The sequence below is a fragment of the Cricetulus griseus genome, chromosome 7, assembly GCF_003668045.3.
Source record: "Cricetulus griseus strain 17A/GY chromosome 7, alternate assembly CriGri-PICRH-1.0, whole genome shotgun sequence".
Lineage (NCBI taxonomy): Eukaryota > Metazoa > Chordata > Mammalia > Rodentia > Cricetidae > Cricetulus > Cricetulus griseus.
Window position 1 is genome coordinate 133,372,028 of NC_048600.1, and position 18,570 is coordinate 133,390,597.

The 18,570-nt window shown below is 46.7% G+C and overlaps 1 protein-coding gene across 10 annotated transcripts in view; it reads right to left on the minus strand.

Moving 5' to 3' along the window:
- Ccdc57 (coiled-coil domain containing 57) overlaps positions 1-18,570 on the minus strand; it is a 102,030-nt gene that overhangs the window by 65,089 nt on the left and 18,371 nt on the right. For 9 of the 10 annotated variants that reach the window (XR_003487090.2, XR_003487091.2, XM_035447935.1 and 6 more), the window contains 7 exons: positions 15,520-15,621; positions 15,204-15,361; positions 14,996-15,070; positions 13,507-13,707; positions 9,456-9,614; positions 6,945-7,107; positions 6,281-6,415 (listed from right to left, as the gene is read on the minus strand). Coding sequence is in view for 8 of the 10 variants with exons in the window: in XM_035447935.1 (XP_035303826.1) it covers positions 6,281-6,415; positions 6,945-7,107; positions 9,456-9,614; positions 13,507-13,707; positions 14,996-15,070; positions 15,204-15,361; positions 15,520-15,621 (993 nt within the window). In the remaining 2 variants the exon portion in view is untranslated. The remainder of the gene's footprint in view (positions 1-6,280; positions 6,416-6,944; positions 7,108-9,455; positions 9,615-13,506; positions 13,708-14,995; positions 15,071-15,203; positions 15,362-15,519; positions 15,622-18,570) is intronic. The other variant, XM_027425338.2, reaches the window with a different exon arrangement.

Below are 18,570 nucleotides of genomic sequence, written 5' to 3' on the forward strand. Positions count from 1 at the left end.
GTGCTAAGAATTGACCTTGGGTCCTCTGTAAGAGCGGTATGTGCTCTTAACCGCTGAGCCATCTCTTCAGCACCAAGCTGAACTTTCAAAGTGTTTGAATTTGTAAGACTTGGGGACTTTTTAAGTTTGTAAAAAAAAATTTTTTTTAATTTTATTTACTTATTATGTATACAACATTCTGCTTCCATGTCTATCTGCACACCAGAAGAGGGCGCCAGATCTCATTACAGATGGCTGTGAGCCACCATGTAGTTGCTGGGAATTGAACTCAGGACCTCTGGAAGAGCAGTCAGTGCTCTTAACCTCTGAGCCATCTCTCCAGCCCTCATAAAATGTTTTTATTGTGATGTTTATATTAATGTTTGATCTTGAGGATGAACAAGGAAAGGTTAGGTTTGTAGCTTAACAGGGATGTGTTTGTGTGTCACACTGACAAGGGCTAGGTGTGCTGGCTAGTTTTATTTCAACTCGACACAATCTAGAGTCATCAGGGAGGAGGAAGCCTCCATTAAGAAAATGCCTCCATATGATCAGGCTGTAGAGCATTTTCCTAATTAGTGGTTTATGGGGAGAATCCAGCCAGTGGATGGGGCAACCCCTGGGCTGGTGGTCCTGGGTTATGTAAAAAAGCTGGGTGAGCAAAGTCAGTGTGCAGCATTCCTCCATGGCCTCTGCATCAGCTCCTGCCTCTGAGTTCCTGGCCTGTTTGAGTTCCTGTCCTGACTTCCTTCAGTGATGAATAGTGACTTGGAGTTATAAATCAAATATACCCTTTCCTCCCCAACCTGGTTTTGGTCATAGTGTTTCATCACAGCAACAGAAACCCTGATTAGGACAGACCATTAAAGAAAGTCCTGGAAGCCGGGTGGTGGTGGGGCACACCTTTAATCCCAGAACTCGGGAGGCAGTGGCAGGTGGATCTCTCTGAGTTTGAGGCCAGCCTGGTCTACAAGAGGGAGTTCCAGGACAGGCTACAAAGCTACACAGAGAAACCCTGTCTCGAAAAACAATAAAACAAACAAACAAACAACAACAAAACCCCCACCAAAACCAAAATCATAAAAGAAGGTCCTGGAAGCCAGACTGTGGTGACACATGCCTTTAATCCTAGAATTTAGGAGATAGACGGATCTCTTAGTTCAAAGCCAGTCTGATCCACAGAGTGAATTCCAGGACAGCCAGGACTACACAGAGAGACCCTGTCTCAAAAAACAAACAAACAAACAAACAAACAAACAGGGACTGAGGAGGTGGCTCAGAGGTTAAGACCACTGGCTGATCTTCCAGAGGTCCTGAGCTCAATTCCCAGCAATCACATGGTGGCTCACAGCCATCTGTAATGGGATCTGGCGCCCTCTGCTGGCCAGCAGATAGAACATTGTATACATAACAAACAAACAACTCCCCCTAGAAGTCCTGGAAAAGTGTTGCCCTAAGTGAAGCCTTAATTTTCTTCAAATGGACATGATCAGGAGAGCCAAATGAGACCCTTGAGAGAACTAGCCCAAGCTTGGCTATATGGGGCCTGTAGGAGTTTCCTACAGGTTCAGGAACTGCAGTCCATAAACTCGGCTCAAACAAATTTATTCTCTCCTGTTGTGCAGAGGAGACACTGTGCTATCAGGAAAGCTATGCTTCACCTAGACACGTGCAGAGGGCCCACTGCAGACCTTGTCAGCCTCTGGTGTTCCTGGGCTTGTACATGGGTCACTCTCATCACAAGCCATCCTGTGCATCTATGTGTCCTTTCCTCTAAGGACAGCAGGAGCTGGGGCAGGGGTCAGGGCCGCCCTCTCCAGCATGGCCTTATCTTAGTTGACTACACTCTCAGTGGTGCAATCTCCAATGAGTCATATTCTGAAGCTTTGGGGTCAGGACTTGAACCTGAGTCCTGTGGGAAATGCAGCTCAGCCCACAGGCATCCCATGATCAGTGCTGGCTGCAGTCACCACTGAGTTGCTAGGCCAAGACTTTATAGAGGGAAAACCGTTATCTTCTGCATCTTAAGTTACTCAGACACCATGTATGAAGGCATGTGTCTGCGAACAGAATTCTAACCTCTTACTCAGGATTTGGTGACAAAAGAGGCTTCTAGGACAATGAGATGGCTCAGTGGGTAAGGCCACTGTGGTAGAATATTATTTTAAGGTGTGTGACTTTCGTTTATGCAGCATTTGTCTAACTCTGTGAAGCTGTGATTCCTCACCTGTCTAAAACACTTGATGGTTTAATAAAGAGCTGAACGGCCAATAGAGAGGCAGGAGAAAGGACAGGTGGGGCTGGCAGGCAGGATAAATAGAAGGAGAAACAAGAGAGCAACTGAAAGAGCAAGGAGAGGAGGATGTCAGGGCCAGCCAGCCACCCAGCCACCCTGCCATGGAGTAAGAAGGAAAGTAGGATATATAGAAATAAGAAAGATAAAAGCCCAGAAGGAAAAAGTAGTTGAGATAACTTAAGTTGGCAAGAAATAGGCCAAGTTAAGGCCAGGCATTCATAACAAAGAAAAAGCCTCCATGTATTTCTTTGGGAGCTAGGTGGTAGGTCCCCAAAGAGCCAAAAAGAGTAAAAGAGAAAAAACAAAACAACCACACACACACCACACACACACACACACCATACACACCACACACACACACACACCATACACACACCACACACACCATACACACATACACACCATACACACCACACATACACACACACCATACACACACACACACACACACACATACACACACACATACACACATACACACACACACACACACACACACATACACACACACCATACACACACACACACACACACACACACATACACACACACACACACACACACACCACATACACACACACCACACACACACACACACACATACCACACACACACACACACACACACACACACCATACACACACACACACACACACACACACCACACACACACACACACACACATACCATACACACACACCATACACACACACACCATATACACACACACACCACACACACACGTGCACACACACACACAATAAATGTAGTACAAACTGAAATACAGCCAGGCAGTGGTGGTGCACACCTTTAATTTCAGCACTCGGGAGGCAGAGGCAGGCAGATCTCTGTGAGTTTGAGACTAGCCTGGTCTGCAGAGCAAGTTCCATGACAGGTTCCAAAGCTACAGAGAGAAACCCTGTCATGAAAAATCCTAAATAAATAAATATTGAAAAACAACAACAACAAAAAATGAAAAGGCCCCACATGTGGTGATATTTTGTTTATGATCTAATAAAGCCTGCCTGAAGATAGTGCAGAGCTAAGCCACTAGTCAGTCACACACCTAGTTAAGGGCTAAGCCATAGAAGACAGGCAGTGGTGCCTACACCTTTAATCTCAGCACTCAGGAGAAAGAGGCAGACAGATCTCTGTGAGTTCAAGGCCATCCAGGGTGACACGACAATGAATCATTCTAAAAGAGAAACAGAGCTCACGCCTTTAATCCCAGCACTTGAGAAACTGTATCAGGAGCTCAGTGCAGTCTCAGGCAGTCTGAGGTTTGGTGGAGAGCATTGCAGTCTGCAGTCATACCGAGGACAGGATCGCCCCCCCCCCCTTTGCTCTGAGCCTTGGTAGAGGTGAGAACTCTTCTAGTGGCTGGCTGCTTTAGCTCTTCTGATCTTCAGCTTGAACCCCAATATCTGTCTCTGGGTTTTTATTATCCATGCTACACCCATGACTATACCCTGGAATGTTACTTGGGACATTTGATAGCACATTCAATTATTCAAAATTGGCACCACAAACTGATGAGGTCAATAAAATAGGAAACACTATTTTGCATTGTAAAAATGAAGGCAAGACAGGTGTGGTGCTATTTAGAGGAATTAATTAATCCCAGCACTTAGAGGAAGAGGCCAGAGGATCTTTGTGAGTTCAAGGCCTCAAGAGTTCAACACTTGGGGCTGGAGAGATGGCTCAGAGGTTAAGAGCACTGACTGCTCTTCCAGAAGTCCCGAGTTCAATTCCCAGCACCACATGGTAGCTCATACCATCTATAACGTATGTGCAGACAGAACACTGTATACATAGTAAATGCATAAATCTTAAAAAAAAAGAGTTCAACACTTTATGTTGTGAGTTGCAAGACAGTCACAGCTACATAGTGAGTCCCTGTCTCAAAAAAAACCAAAAATAACCCAAAAGGAAAAAAAAAAAAAAAAAAGACATTTGATTTCCTTGCTATCGAAGAGGTAGGAGCTTTACCCTAGAACCTTGTGTTAGTTAACTCTCTCCTCTCAAGCCTTCCTGCTCCTCTGGCTCCAGCGGCCTGAGGAGCCACCACTGCTCATGTGCCTGTCCTTCTTGAGGCTGTGGCTCACAGCCAAGAGTACAAACAACCAGCCAGTCTCCTGTGACCGGACAATTCCCACGGAGCAGAGGTGGGACACTCACAGATGCACCCCGACGTCATGTGCTCTCTCATTCAACACAGGGAAGAAACTGTCCCCGGGCTCTGTTTATTCCACCGAAAGACAGTGAGGACCAGTGTGTGCGGTGACGAATTATATTTATTGTTGGTGTTGGGGATCAAATCTTGATCACACCAGGAAGGCCCTGTCTCTATATCCTTGCCTACTTAAATTTTTTCAATTTGTTTTCGATAGAGAGCCTTATTTAGTCTGTGCTGGCCTTGAACTCACAATGTTCTTCCCTCAGTTGCCTGAGTGCTGAAATCATGGCATGTGCCACCACACCTGCCTAAATCTTAAACGTGTGTGTGTGTGTGTGTGTGTGTGTGTGTGTGTGTGTGTGTGTGTATTATATGCCAGTGTGCCCATGTGTGCACAATGTGTCATCATTTGGGGAGTCGAGGAGCAACCCTGGATGACCTGTGTAACTCAGGTCCTTATCTCGTACAGCAAGCACACTCTACCCATTCAACTATATCCCCATCGCTTCAAACAGTCTTATTTTGGCGGTAGGAGGGGTTTGAGACAGAGGCTCAATATGTAACTCAGGTTGGCCTGGAACTCTCTATGTAGCCCGGGATGGTCCCAAACTCACAGAGTTCTGCTGGGATTAAAGGGAGGTACCACTGTGCCTGGCTCTTGAAATATTCTTAACCATGGCATTCAAGGGCCGGGTGTTGGTGGCACACGCCTTTAATCCCAGCACTTGGGAGGCAGAGGCAGGCAGATCTCTGTGAGTTCGAGGCCAGCCTGGTCTCCAGAGTGAGAGCCAGGATAGGCTCCAAAGCTACACAGAGAAACCCTGTCTCGAAAACAACAACAACAACAACAAAACAAAACAAAACAAAAACGTGGCATTCAATAGAGGGAATCCTGCCCACATGGTTCTCCATGGCAAGATAGCAGGAGACATAGGAGAGAAATAGGGAGGTAGGATCCAGGCAAAGGTAAAGAGACGCTTGCTGGTGGAATCCGTGCTACACTCACCCATCAGACTCACCACTCAGGGTGCTAGGACCCTAATTTTACCATACCGAGGAGTGAGTACACCTTGTTAAAAAACATAACAAAGGAAACAAAACCACTGCAGGCCCAGGATAATGCTGTACCCTGCCTCTCCCAGTCCATGGCTACCTCTAGGCCTTCTGAGGCCCTCTGCCTAGGAATTTACTTCTGCTAACAACTGCAACAGCTTAGGAAGGTTTGTCTCCATGACAGCTGTACCCACCTCTAAAAGGAAGTGAGTTGGGACCGGTGCATTGGCTCAATAGGTAAAAGATACTTTGAGGAGCATGCCTGGTAGTCAGAATTAGTTCTCTGAAACCCACATAAATGTGGAAGGAGAGAACCAATTCCACAAAGTTGCCCTCTGACCCTTCTTCTTTTTTTTGGCTGTGGCACACATATGATCTCCCCAACAATAATAATAAATAAAATTAAGAGACTGAGTTAGCAAATTTCACAGTCTAGGGAGATGGTGACACAGCCTAAGCATTTAACAATGAATGAGCTTCTTGAAAGACTCAACAGTGATTTTATACTGCCACCTAGTGTCAAGTAGTGCCTGCCTGAGCTTTTCTTCAGGGCTGGGCATGCCAAGTGTGCCCTTTGGATATAGGGTTTTAGAGTTTTGAATGCTAAAAAGCAGGGAAGACTGCATACTGGCATGCCCACTTTAACACTGTAAAGGTTTGGAGCAACTGTCATTGAGAAGGGTTGGACTGAGAAAACCCAAGCCGACCTAGTGGACGCTAAAGTGTCTCTTCTGCAGCTGTGGAAGGAAGGCTCTTCCATCCAGCAGGGGGCTCACCTGTGCCTCCTGTCCAGGGAGGAGCCCGTGCCTCCGCAGAGTTTCCATAGCCTGGTCTCTCTCGAGTGACACAGCCTTCAGCAACGTCTCCTGCCTGTGCAGTGCCTTCTCTGTCTCCTCGAGCTTGGCAGACACCTGGGAAAATGTCCATCTGTGGGCAGTGCTGGTCTTTAGGGCACAGAGACCAGACTCCTTCCTGCTTAAAAAGTGGACAGCAGGAGCAAGTGAACAGCCACAAGATCCAAAATATATGTAGCACTCAGAATGCTTGGGCCACCCTCCAATGGTGGGGGACAATTTCCTATCCAGTTACGGTTCCCAGTTTGCCCTGGCTGGAGAGGGGCCATCCCAACAAGCAAGGACCATCTCAGTGTTCCCCAAATCATGCCACTGTTAAGAGAAAACAGCCTACACAATAAATACATTTGCAGACAGGGCAGAGTCTTATTTGTATTCAGACTGGCCTTGAACTTGGGATTCTCCTGCCTCCTTTTCCTGAGCAGCTGGGATTACAGGGCCCCATCACTATGCCAGCATGACCGTGACTCACTGCTGTAAATTAACTGCTATATGAGGTTTAGTGTTTTCTGAGTTAAAATGTGGCAAGGACCAAGCCCATCTTCACAGCACTGCATATACTGCACCCCCAGGGCTCCCAGCACACCTGATCTCTGGCCCTGGTCAGACCTCGGATCAAAGCCTCTGATCTCTGGATGTGGTCTCGTTCAACATCATCGCAACGGCGCTGCCAGTCTAGGCCTAGCTGCACGTGGTCACGCTCCAGGCTCTGTTCCCTTTCCACCGCCAGGGACAGTTGCTGCTTGTACCTGCAGACACAGTCCAATGCCCCATGTTAGCTTTTTCTCCTGAGGTGCCTTCAGCACGAAGGGCAAAGGTGGAATGCAGGATGAGGGGCTGACGTGATGCTCTGCCACGTCCTTCCTGCCTCAAGCGTAGCTGGTGCTGAGGACAGAGGAGTCCTATGGCAGACCTTAAGAACAATAGCACCTGTGGACAGGTGGGCATGATGGGCCGGTATCAAGATTCACCAAATGCTGTAGAAAACAGTGCTTGGGGGAGGTGGCTACACTTAGCAGAGAGAGCCGGCGTGCAAACCGGGAAGGAAAGCAGTCAAACCTAAACCAGGACTGTGTGAATCCTGTGAACAGATACCTGAGAGGCAAAACTGGAGCGTGTGTCACTGTAACAGGAAGGCTGGAAGAGCGGAGGAGCCGAGGGTCCGTGTCAGACAGTAGTCTGAGGACAAAAGGCGACATACAGGCCTGTTTATACTGGTACCAAAGCCAGCACGGTCAGTGAGAAGCTAGTACAACCCTAAATGCAGATGCACTCAACGAATTACTTTACATCTGGGTGCAGACAGAGCTGAGAAGGATCCATGCCTAGGCATGGTTGGAAGTCTTTGTACTTTTCTGTAAATGATTAGAACCGGCAGGCATATCACACGGACATGGGAGACAGGAACATTGTTGTCCACCAGGGTTTTCAAAGCCCATATTGCAACAAAGGCATTTTCTATCTTGGTCTACTTAGCCAGCCATCAGGGTAGAGCACATTCCAAAGTCATGAAACAGATTGCAGAGGAAATCAATTGTGCAAGGTGCACTCTGCATGCACAGCAGGGTCAGGTCAGCATCACCGACAGACGGTGCCGGGGACTAAAGTCGCCTGAGATTAGGCAACAGGGTTCTAAATCATCTCCTGACCAGAGAAGCACAAACAAGGAGACTTAGATAGCATTTTAGCTGAATAGCGCCAGTGTCCGAAACAAACTTATAACACAAATCACATATTATGGAGCAATGTCTCAGAGTTAGTCATCCTGCTCCACTGTCAGGATCAGTCAAAACAACAAACCAAATACAAAGGAAATAGGAGAAAAGAGCAGTAAACCTGAGAACAGAGAAAAAATTTTAAAAAATCAAATCAAAAAACTAGTTCTTCACAAAGATCCGCCAAGTCGATAGAACTGATAAGCCTCTAGTGAGGCTGGTCTGGGGTAAAGGAGACTGTCAGATGACCAGTGTCACGAGCAAGTGGGGCCCTTGCTATCCACTCACATGCAGTAAGGTGACAGGAACCAGGAATAGGGTCAACAACCAGATGAAGTGAACAGGCAGACACAAAGTACCAAAATGGACAGAAAAAATATCAGAGAAGGAAAAAAAAAAATAAAGCAGCTAGCTGGACAGTGGTGGCACACGCCTTTAATCCCAGCACTCGGGAGGCAGAGGCAGGTGGATCTCTGTGAGTTCGAGGCCAGCCTGGTCTCCAGAGCGAGTGCCAGGACAGCCTCCAAAGCCACAGAGAAACCCTGTCTCAAATCCCCCCCCCACCACCACCACAAAGAAGCAGACACAGACTTAGGCATCATAAGACTACTGAGCCTCAAAAAGAATCTGCATTATCCTAACCCCAGAGTGATAAAATCAAAGAAGTCAGAGTCAAAAGCCACACGGTAGCCTCCACTCAGACGTTTAGTCCCGGTAGACCCACCCCAGGGCAGCCAGCAGATGGGAAAGGGGGCAGTCAGGGCTGGTGGCAAACCTGCAGGGGTCTGGGTCACACAGAATGAGGGTAGGGCACATATGAATATGCCTATCCAGATTCATCATGTGGGCAACGTCTTTATGTCTGAGTGACCTGATTACATTATGGAAAATAGACCCTCATCTTCATTCAAGCATATGTTCTTACAGTGAACAGGGAACATGTTTTTTAATTTATTTTGCTTCTTTACTTCTTGAGACAGGGTCTCTCTGTGTGACCTTGGCTGTCCTGGAATGCTAGGTGGATCAAGCAGGTCTTGAACTCATGGCAATCTGCCAGCTTCTGCTTGCATAGTGCTGGGATGGAATCTAAAGCACAAGCATGTCGAAGGCCGAGGAAGGCGGCTACCACTCAGCACCATACCAGCCTTTAGCCCTTTTCCAGGAAGACAGATTCTTCATATCAAAGTGTCTGGACACACCCTCTCAGCTTAGATGTTTGCTCTCTTTGCCACCAAGGTCTGCTTGCTTCTCTTTTACCATTCCTTCCCCAGTAAATGCAGGGCCAAGTTTGTTTCCTGCAGTTCCAATCCTGGAGACCTGTGACAGTTCTTGTCTGCAGGAGGCCAGCACAGTTGCTGCCTTAGGGACATTGGGGACAGTACCTGTCTATGTCCTTCTGGAACCCGGCCACCTGTGCCTTGAGCTTTGCCTCTTCTTCTTGTAGCTTCTGAACCTGAAGGTCTTTGGAGACAGCCTCCTTGGACATCTGAGTGATCTGGGCATCCCAGGCAGCTTTCAAAGCTGCCGCGTCTTCGTGAAGTCTGCACGGGAAGAAGTGTGTGGAACAGCTGGTTCCCTTATACTCCTTCACATGCCTATAGTGCCTATACAAACTCAGGGGAATACACACAGAGCTGCCCAGTCCTCATAGAAAAGCCACATCAGAAACCACACCATTGCCTACATTAAGACCGTGGTTCTACTCCTTAAGAAATATCTAGTAGTCAGCCACGCAAATGCCAACTAATTGACTATAAAGGGCCAAGTTACGCAGGGTGGAAAGGTGATCCTGTACCCAGAGCCTATGGGACTGAGTATTGAGGAAGTGCTGTTGTATCTTTGCACCTTTCACTGTGCCCACCACAGCACCTGACGCAGTTCAGTGACAAGTACAAGAAGATTCTAGGGACCATCATTTGCTTGGCCGTAAAATGCTGCTGGAAGAGCCACCTAGACCGGGTAAGTTTCCCCAAACAACAGAGGCATCAAGTGGCCTTCCTTAGGGAAGGCACTGTACTCATCCAAGCAAGACCGTTCCTCTTCAACTCTGTTTCTGTCCCGGGATGCATCAGTGATCACATCCCTGGGCACAGAGCTCTTGGAGCTCTGTACTAATGAGCCGTCCAGTGTGGCATGACAAACCGTGGGAACAGCTGCCCTCACAGACTACCCTTGATCAAGGAGTCAGGTGTTGGGAGTTTCAAACCCAGTCTTGTGCAGGACAAAACATCTCTACACATGTTTTGGGAGTGTTAAAAACAGGCACGTGGAAGGCATCAATCTTTAGCCACCTTGGGCACTCTATGCTGGCATCGGGTACCAGAGGAAGTGAACTCCTCATCACTTCTCCCCATAAGCTGTTTCCCAGGCCAGCAATATTCCCAGCATCAGCACAGAAACTCCTGGTCCAGTGACCTGTGTCCACTGTAGCCTCTCCTTCACACTTCCCAAACACCTGGCCCAGCTTAGATGCTTATAGTATGACGGCTGCACTCTTCCTACGAAGACCAGCAGACGTTGGCAGCTCCAAGTGGAGCTGGCAGGTCACCACTAAACCTGTTTTTATCTTCATCCTACATGTTTACCAGTGGTTCTAGAGCAGCCCATTGAGAGGGGAAGCTGCTAAACACCTTAACACTGAGGCTGACCCTGAATGCCACTACATGCTTGGGATGGAGATGAGGACGGTAACTGACTCCCCAGAAGTAAGAGGGAAGATTCAAGTTTAGACTTCTGAACGTGCTCTCTTGAGATGGGTTTTAGTTTGTAGCCTGGGCTGACCTTCAGCTTGAGATCCTCCGGCCTCATCCTTAGAGTTCTGAGATTACAGGCACATGTCACCCTGTCCTGTTTTCTATTGTCATAATAATGCCCTGCCTGGGGAGTAATAAGCCTTAATAAACAAAAAATACTTAGAGATAGAAACTAAAAACTAGTTATACCTGGGTGTGGCATATTGTAATTCCAGCACTTGGAAGGCTAAGGCAGGAGGATTATGAGTTCTAAGCTAGCCAGGACTATATAGAGCAAGACCCTCTCTCAAAACCAAAACAAAAACATTTAGTTTAAGCCTTCAAGAGGAGGCAGGAAGCATCCAGGCTCTGTGAGGTCTCATCCCTGCAACTATGCTGATAGGGAATGGAAACTCAGCAATGAACTGGCACTCCCCCACAGCACCCAGAGCACGCCTGGAGCATTGCTGGCTCACTGAGGTGGGCTGCCTCACTGATCAAACAAGACTGTGCTAACAAGAGCATGCTAGACTTAACAAAGCAATGTGGAACAAGCATTTTAAAGTACAATTTATTTTTTTGTTGATGTGGTTTTTCAAGACAGGGTTTCTCTATGTAGCCCTGGCTGTCCTGGAACTCACTCTGTAGACCAGGCTGGCCTCAAACTCATAGAGATTCATCGTCACTCAGCCAATTTAAAACTTTTTATTTTTTTCTTTATGTATATGGGGATTTTGTCTGCATGTGAGTGCTGAGGATTGAACTTGGATCCCCTGGAGGAGCAGTCAGCACTCTTAACCACTGAGACATCTCTCTAGTCCATGCAGAATAAGCTTTAATTTCCTGATACTTTGCCCAGCGTTGATGTCACACTTTAATCCCAGCACTTGGGAGACAGAGGCAGGCAGATCTCTGTGAGTTTGAGGCCAGCCTGATCTACAGAGTGAGTTCCAGGACAGGCTCCAAAACAATACAGAGAAACCCTGTCTCGAAAAACAAACAAACAAACAAAAACAACAAAAAAATTCTTGATACCTCATAATTCTATGACTACTTCTTCCCCTGATAGAAATGTAATTTGACAGTGATTTGTGGAGAAAGAGAGAAAGAGAGAGAGAGAGAGAGAGAGAGAGAGAGAGAGAGAGAGAGAGAGACCCATCCCCAAAATATCCAGTTGCTAAGTCTAGGAATATTAGCAAATGGCATGACTTTAGTGTTTCTACTGAACACAGTGTCCTGTCCCCATGATCATTTCCTCACCACCCAGGATGGGGGCTCAGTGCTAACGCCCAGTGCTATTACAACAGTTCTCCAGCACTCACGGTTTCCTGACACTAGGCATAAGTGGAGCAGGTTGCCCAAACACTCTGGCCTGCATTAGACATTGGAAAGGAGCCGGTGCACTGGAGCACATCTGTAATTCCAGCACTGACTAGGCTGAGGTAAAAGAATAAAGGCTTCCAGGCCAGCCAAGGCTACAGAGGGAGGATGTCTTAAAAAAAAACAAACAAAACGTTAGACCCAGAGCTGTATGGTCCTGAAATTCCAATTCTGTTCATATCCACAAAAGACTTGAAAGCAAAGTCTCTAAGAGAGATCTGCACATCTGAGCTTACAACAGCATTGCTTGTGGGGTCACGGTGAAAACAACCCATATGTGCAGAGTGGGTAAACAGAATGCAGCCTATTTGCATTGGGAGTATCCTTCAGCCTTAAAAGGAAGAAACTGACTCAACAGCCACGTTAAAATAGTTAACTTGTGTTATGCATGGCATTTTCGTGTGTCAGTGCAGGAGTGTGAACGGGGAAGTTTTGTGTGTGGGGCATATGCATGATAGGCCAGATGTCAACGCTGGGACCTGCGGCTCAATAACCATTTGAGGCCAATGAGTCCTCCAGGGCATCTGGAGATGTGTATTTTGACACAATCACAATGATTTAAGAGAATAGCAGTCTATAAATGTGAGTGAACCTTGAGGACTCGAGTCTTTGTGACAGTGACAAGCCAGTTATATTAGGGCAAGTGCCATAAGATTATAAATGTGCGCTGTTCCTGGACTTAGCAAATTCACAGAGAAAGTGGTTTGGAGGCTGCAGGGAGAAGACTGGGGGAAGGAAGGGGAGCCAGTGCTGAGTGGGAACAGAGAGAGAGAGAGAGAGAGAGAGAGAGAGAGTCTACCAATCGACGGCATTCATCATGTACTGACGCCGCTGACCTTTACACTAAAAACAGCCGAGTGGTGAACTTTGCCAGGCATGGTGGCACACACCTATAACCCCAGCACTTGGGAAGTGAGGCAGGAAGATAAGTTAGAGGGCAGCCTGGGCTACACATCGAAACCCTGTCTAAGGGGGTTAAAAGGGCCAGGTATAGTGGCATATGCTTGCAGTCCCAGCACTTGGGAGGTAGAGGCACAGGGTTATAAACTCAAGGGCATCTAAGGCTATGGAGAAGTTCTGGACCACCTTTGGCCAAATGAGACCTTGTCTTAGAAAAACAAAAACTAAAAATAGTAAGTAAACTTTGTTATGCATATTTTACCACAACTACACAATTAAAAAGAAAACATAAGAGAAATGGCTAGAAAAGAAAATGGCCGGAAAGTCCCGAAAGCCCCTCCCACCTGCTGCATGCAGTTTCCCAGGGCACAGGCACACAGGGCTGTTGGGCAGGGCAGGTCAGAGGCAATGGCTGGCTCACTTGTCAATGAGAGCATTCTTTTCCTTGGCATCATCAGCTCGAATCCACTCGGCTTTGCGCAGTTGGCCCTCAAGGGTTTCACAGTGGGCTTGGAGCTCCAGCATCTTGGCCTCCAGCTCATGCAGCTGCTTTGCATGGGAGCCCTTCACGGCTGCCAGCAATGTGTCTTTCTCCCTGGCCTGACGGTCAAGCTCTTCATTCCTGAAACACAGGGAAGAGTCCCACACCATGGCTTACTCAGTGCTCTGTTTGTCATCCTTTCTTACACTACAGTACCCCTGACAAGATGGGTGACTCGGCAGGCAGCACCTACCTATTCTCAGTTTTGCAGACGTAGCATATGGGTGAGCTTGTTCTTCCTGTATAAGCAGCTATTCTTAGATGCCAGGCTCCTGGATGCCCCCCCCCAACTCACAAGACAGACACCAGAACTGCTTCACAAAGCACCCTTGACACACCACCTAGCCTCGTGACCAGCCATGGAGAGTACAGATACTCCTTGCCTCCCAGAGCAGCAGATTCCTGAAAATTCCCTGAATTTATCCGTTTGTCTGAACTGCACAAATCACAATGTGAGAAAACCCAAGAGAATTTGTCCCCACCTCATCCTCTCTCCTACAACACAGCATCCTCCCAAGCCGCCTAAGCGAGCAGGAGCTTAGTTACTGTGTTTCCTTTCGAAGGGAAAGTCAACCCTGGGGGCTGAAACCCTAGAGCTGAGCTTCTTCTGTCTGGGAGCACGTCATCCCCGACCCCACTCTGCTGCTCTGGCACCTCCTAAACCCACTGGAGCCTGGGGGAGGGGCAATGCGTCAATTGCCCCGTTGAAGTTCCCACCTTGAGCCAACACGCCATCTACTTCCTGGGTGTCCCAGACACCTGGCAATGTGAAACACCTGCTGCTGTTGGCTGAGTCCCAACCTACCCTGGTCAGCAGGAAAAGAGCTCAGAGAATCCACATCCTTGAGAATAAGAGGTGACTGTGTCAACATGGTAAAGTTTGGGACTACAATCTAAAACTTATAGTCAATAAAACATCCAAGTTGCAAATGTCAACTTTTAATTTTTTAAGTATTGATTTATTTAGTGGTGGGCATGTGTGTGGAGTCCCTTCTCATCTTTAACCATGTGGGGTTCCAGAGAGGGAACTCAGGTCACCCACTGTGGTAGCAAGTGACTTTATGCACAGAGCAATCTCACTAACCCATAAAAGCTAACTTTTAAGGCTGTGCTTTTTAAAAGCCTGTTTTGGCACTGGAGAGTAAATCCACAGTTTTGGGCACACTAAGCTTGTGTTTTACCAACGAACTGAGGTCCTGGCCCTCGAAGCATTTTGAGTTTTGAGATGTTGAAGGTCTAACCATCTCTGAGGAAGTAGATTTTGGAGGCAAAGTGGTGTGTGAGCACAGGCTACCATCATAGGGCCCTTGTCTCCAGCGACTATGACCCAGACTCTTCCAGAGACATCCACCCAGGCACAAATACTCACTTCCTCCTGAAGGTCTCCTCGGCTCTCTTCCTAGCCAGCTGTACAGACTGAAGCTTCTTCTCCAAGTCTTTTATCCTAAATAAAAACCATATCAGTAAGGAGCAGTTACCTAAGAGACCAAAGAGTAGAGCTGGAATAAGCTAGGAAGGCAGAGTCACCAGGATCTAGTCCTGACGGCCACAGCGCCTGTAGGGGAGAACCCACGTACCGAGCATCCTTTACAGCCTCCAGACTCTGGAGCTCCAGGGCATGGTCCTGTAGCTTCCTCTGCAACTGGATGTGCTCTGCTTTTGCCTTCTGCAGACTCTCTGTTGCCTGTGCTCCAGCTTCTCTGAGAGCCTGCAGCTCTTTGTTTAGCAGTTTTACCTGAGAGATTGAAAAGGTCCAGGAGAGTAGCTGGGTGGGAAGAATAATGTGCTTGGCAGCACGCAGGGGGAGATTACAGCGGGCAACAGTGAGCACGGGGTGATTACAGCGGGAATCTGGAGGCCAGAAAGCCTGCAAAGCCCAGCAGGGACAGTTACCTTGAGCTCATGGGTCAAGACTACGTTGCTCATATCATCAGCCCTCAGTTGGAACTCATGATCCTTTCTCTGAATTTCAGATTCGAACTCCTGCAGCAGCTCCTGGAACAAGAGAGTCAGGAGTGAAGAACAGCTACCTCAAACATCTTGGCTCAGGCTTGAGACCACTGTCCATCATGAATTGTAATTTTTTGTTTGTTTTTGCTTTTTTGAGACAGGGTTCCTCTGTGTAACAGCCCTGGCTGTCCTGGCACTCTCTCTGTAGACTGGCTGACCTTGAACTCACAGAGATCCTCCCGCCTCTGCCTCCCAAGTGCTGGGATTAAAGGTGTGTGCCACCGGGCTGGAGAGATGGCTCAGAGGTTAAGAGCACTGACTGCTCTTCCAGAGGTCCTGAGTTCAATTCCCAGCAACCACATGGTGGCTCACAACCATCTTTATGAGATCTGGCGCCCTCTTCTGGTGTGCAGATATACATGGAAGCAGCATGTTGTATACATAATAAATAAATAAATAAATAAAATCTTAAAAAAAAAAAGTGTGCACCACCATCGCCCAGTGAATTGTGACGTTTTTTATAGTACATACAAAGTTTTCTGTTCTACACACATAGTAGTTACCTAAGGAAAACAAAGACTTAATATTTTCCTACCATCATTCTTTAATATGTATCTTTATAGATCTTTGTCTTTTATTATGTTAGAACGTTTAATTTTAAAAATTGCTGTCTGGCCGGATGGTGGTGGCGCATGCCTTTAGTCCCAGCACTTAGGAGGCAGAGGCAGGCAGATCTCTGTGAGTTAGAGGCCAGCCTGGTCTACAGAGCAAGTTCTAGGACAGCCTCCAAAGCAATACAGAGAAACCCTGTCTCGAAAAACAAAACAAAACAAAAAAATTGCTGTCTGATGCCAGGCAGTGGTGGCACATGCCTTTAGTCCTAGCACTTGGGAGGCTGAGGCAGGAGGATCTCTGGGTTCGAGGGCCACCTGCAGAGTGAGTTCCAGGACAGCCAAGGTTACACAGAGAAACCCTGTCTCAAAAAAAATTACTGTCTGATGGATCACTTATGTTTCTTTTTAAAAAATTATTACATTGGCAAGATGGGTCCATAAGTAAAGTCACCTACCCTCAATCTGAAAATGTGAGTGAGATCCTTGGAACCTGAATGAGAAAATCCTACAAGTTATCCTCTGATCTCTATATACATGCCCATATACAGTCCAAATAAAATGTAATTAAAAAATTAATGGGGACTAAGAAAGATGGTTCAGAAGTTAAGAATGCTTGTTTTTACAGAGGATCCAGGTTCAGTTCTCAGCATCAGCACTGGTAGTTCACAACAGCCTGTATATCCAGCTCCAGGAGATCCAACACACTCTTATGGCTTCTAAGTTACCTGTGTACATACATACAAGTCTTCTCTCTCTCTCTCTCTCACATACATACATACATACATAAAAATTTAATGAATTTGGTTTGTGATTAGGGCAAAAAATCTAAAAAATAATTTTAGATGTATTTATATTTATTTACTTTATATATATTTATAATATTACATATATGAATATTTTGCTTGCATGTATGTCTGTTTTGCCTGTATGTCTGGGTACCACAAGTGTGCCTGGTGTCCCTGGAGGCCAAAAGAGAGCATCATATTCCCTGGAACTGCAGTTATAGTTGGTTGTGAGCTGCCACATGGATGCTGGGAATTGAACCTGGGTCTTCTGCTCTAAACTCTAGAGAGTCATCTCTCTAGACCAAAGACAACATTTATGAAAGGGCTCTGAACAAACTTCTGTCATTTTGTACTATATTTATGTAAAGCAGCCTTCTCATCATTGATGTTGAAATATCAACCAGCTTTGAACAAACTTGAAGATGCTTCATGTTCTGCGTGTCAGTCAGCCAAGATTTAACTGTCTATGTGAAAATAAGCAAGCACATCCATTTCATTAGTGTGCAAATTAGCTTTCATTGTTAATAAATGGTCAAATTAAATGTAAACTAAAGCTTTGTTTGTCTTAGTTTTTGACAGGGTCTTGGTATCTAGCATTGCCTGGCCTGGAACTTACTATGTAATTAAAAAATTTAATGTGTATGAGTGTTTTGCCAGCAACATGTACACTGCATTTGTCTCTGGGCTTGTTTGCATCAGCTCCCCTGGAATTGGAGTTACTGACAGTTGTTAGTTACCACGTGAGTACTGAGAATTGAACCCAGCTCCTCTGGAAGAGCAGCCAGAGCTCTTAATTGCTGGGCTATCTCTCTAGCCCCAAGTAACTTGCTATTTAGACCGCCTGTCCTAGGAATCAGAGATCTACCTGCCTGTGCCTCTCAAGTGCTGAGGTTAAAGGTGTGCACCACCATGCCTGGCTCCAAAAGAATTATTTTATCTTCTTGCACGTAACCATCTGCATGTGTGTGTGTGTGCACATGTGCACAGTTGTGGAGAGGTCAGGGGACAAATTGCTGTAGCTGGTTTTCTACTTCTACCATGTGAGTTCTGGGGATTGGAATCAGGTTGGCAGGCTTGGCAGCAAGAGCCTTTACTCACTGAGCCATCTTGTCAGCCAAGAAATAGTTTAAAATAAAAATTTCTATGATCTTTACCAGTATGTGTGATTTGTGTACACACACACACACACACACACACACACACACACACAAATCAGTGGTGGCTTACACCTTTAATCCCAGCACTCGGGCGGCTGAGGCAGGCAGATCTCTGTGAGTTCCAGACCAGCCTGGTCTACAAGAGCTAGTTCCAGGACAGCCTCCAAAGCCACAGAGAAACCCTGTCTCAGAAAAAATAATAGTAATAATCACAGAGGGATATTGTTTAGTGGTAGGATGCTTGCCTGTCATGTGTTATGCCCTGGATTCTAGTCCAAGCATAGAAACACACACACACACACACACACACACACACACACACAAAAAAAAAAAAAAAAAAAAAAAAAAAAAAAAAAAAAGGGAGAGGGAGAGGGAGAGGGAAGGACGAAGGAAGGGAAAGGTGGGTGGTGAGTTGGTGGGATATACCTGTGACCCCAG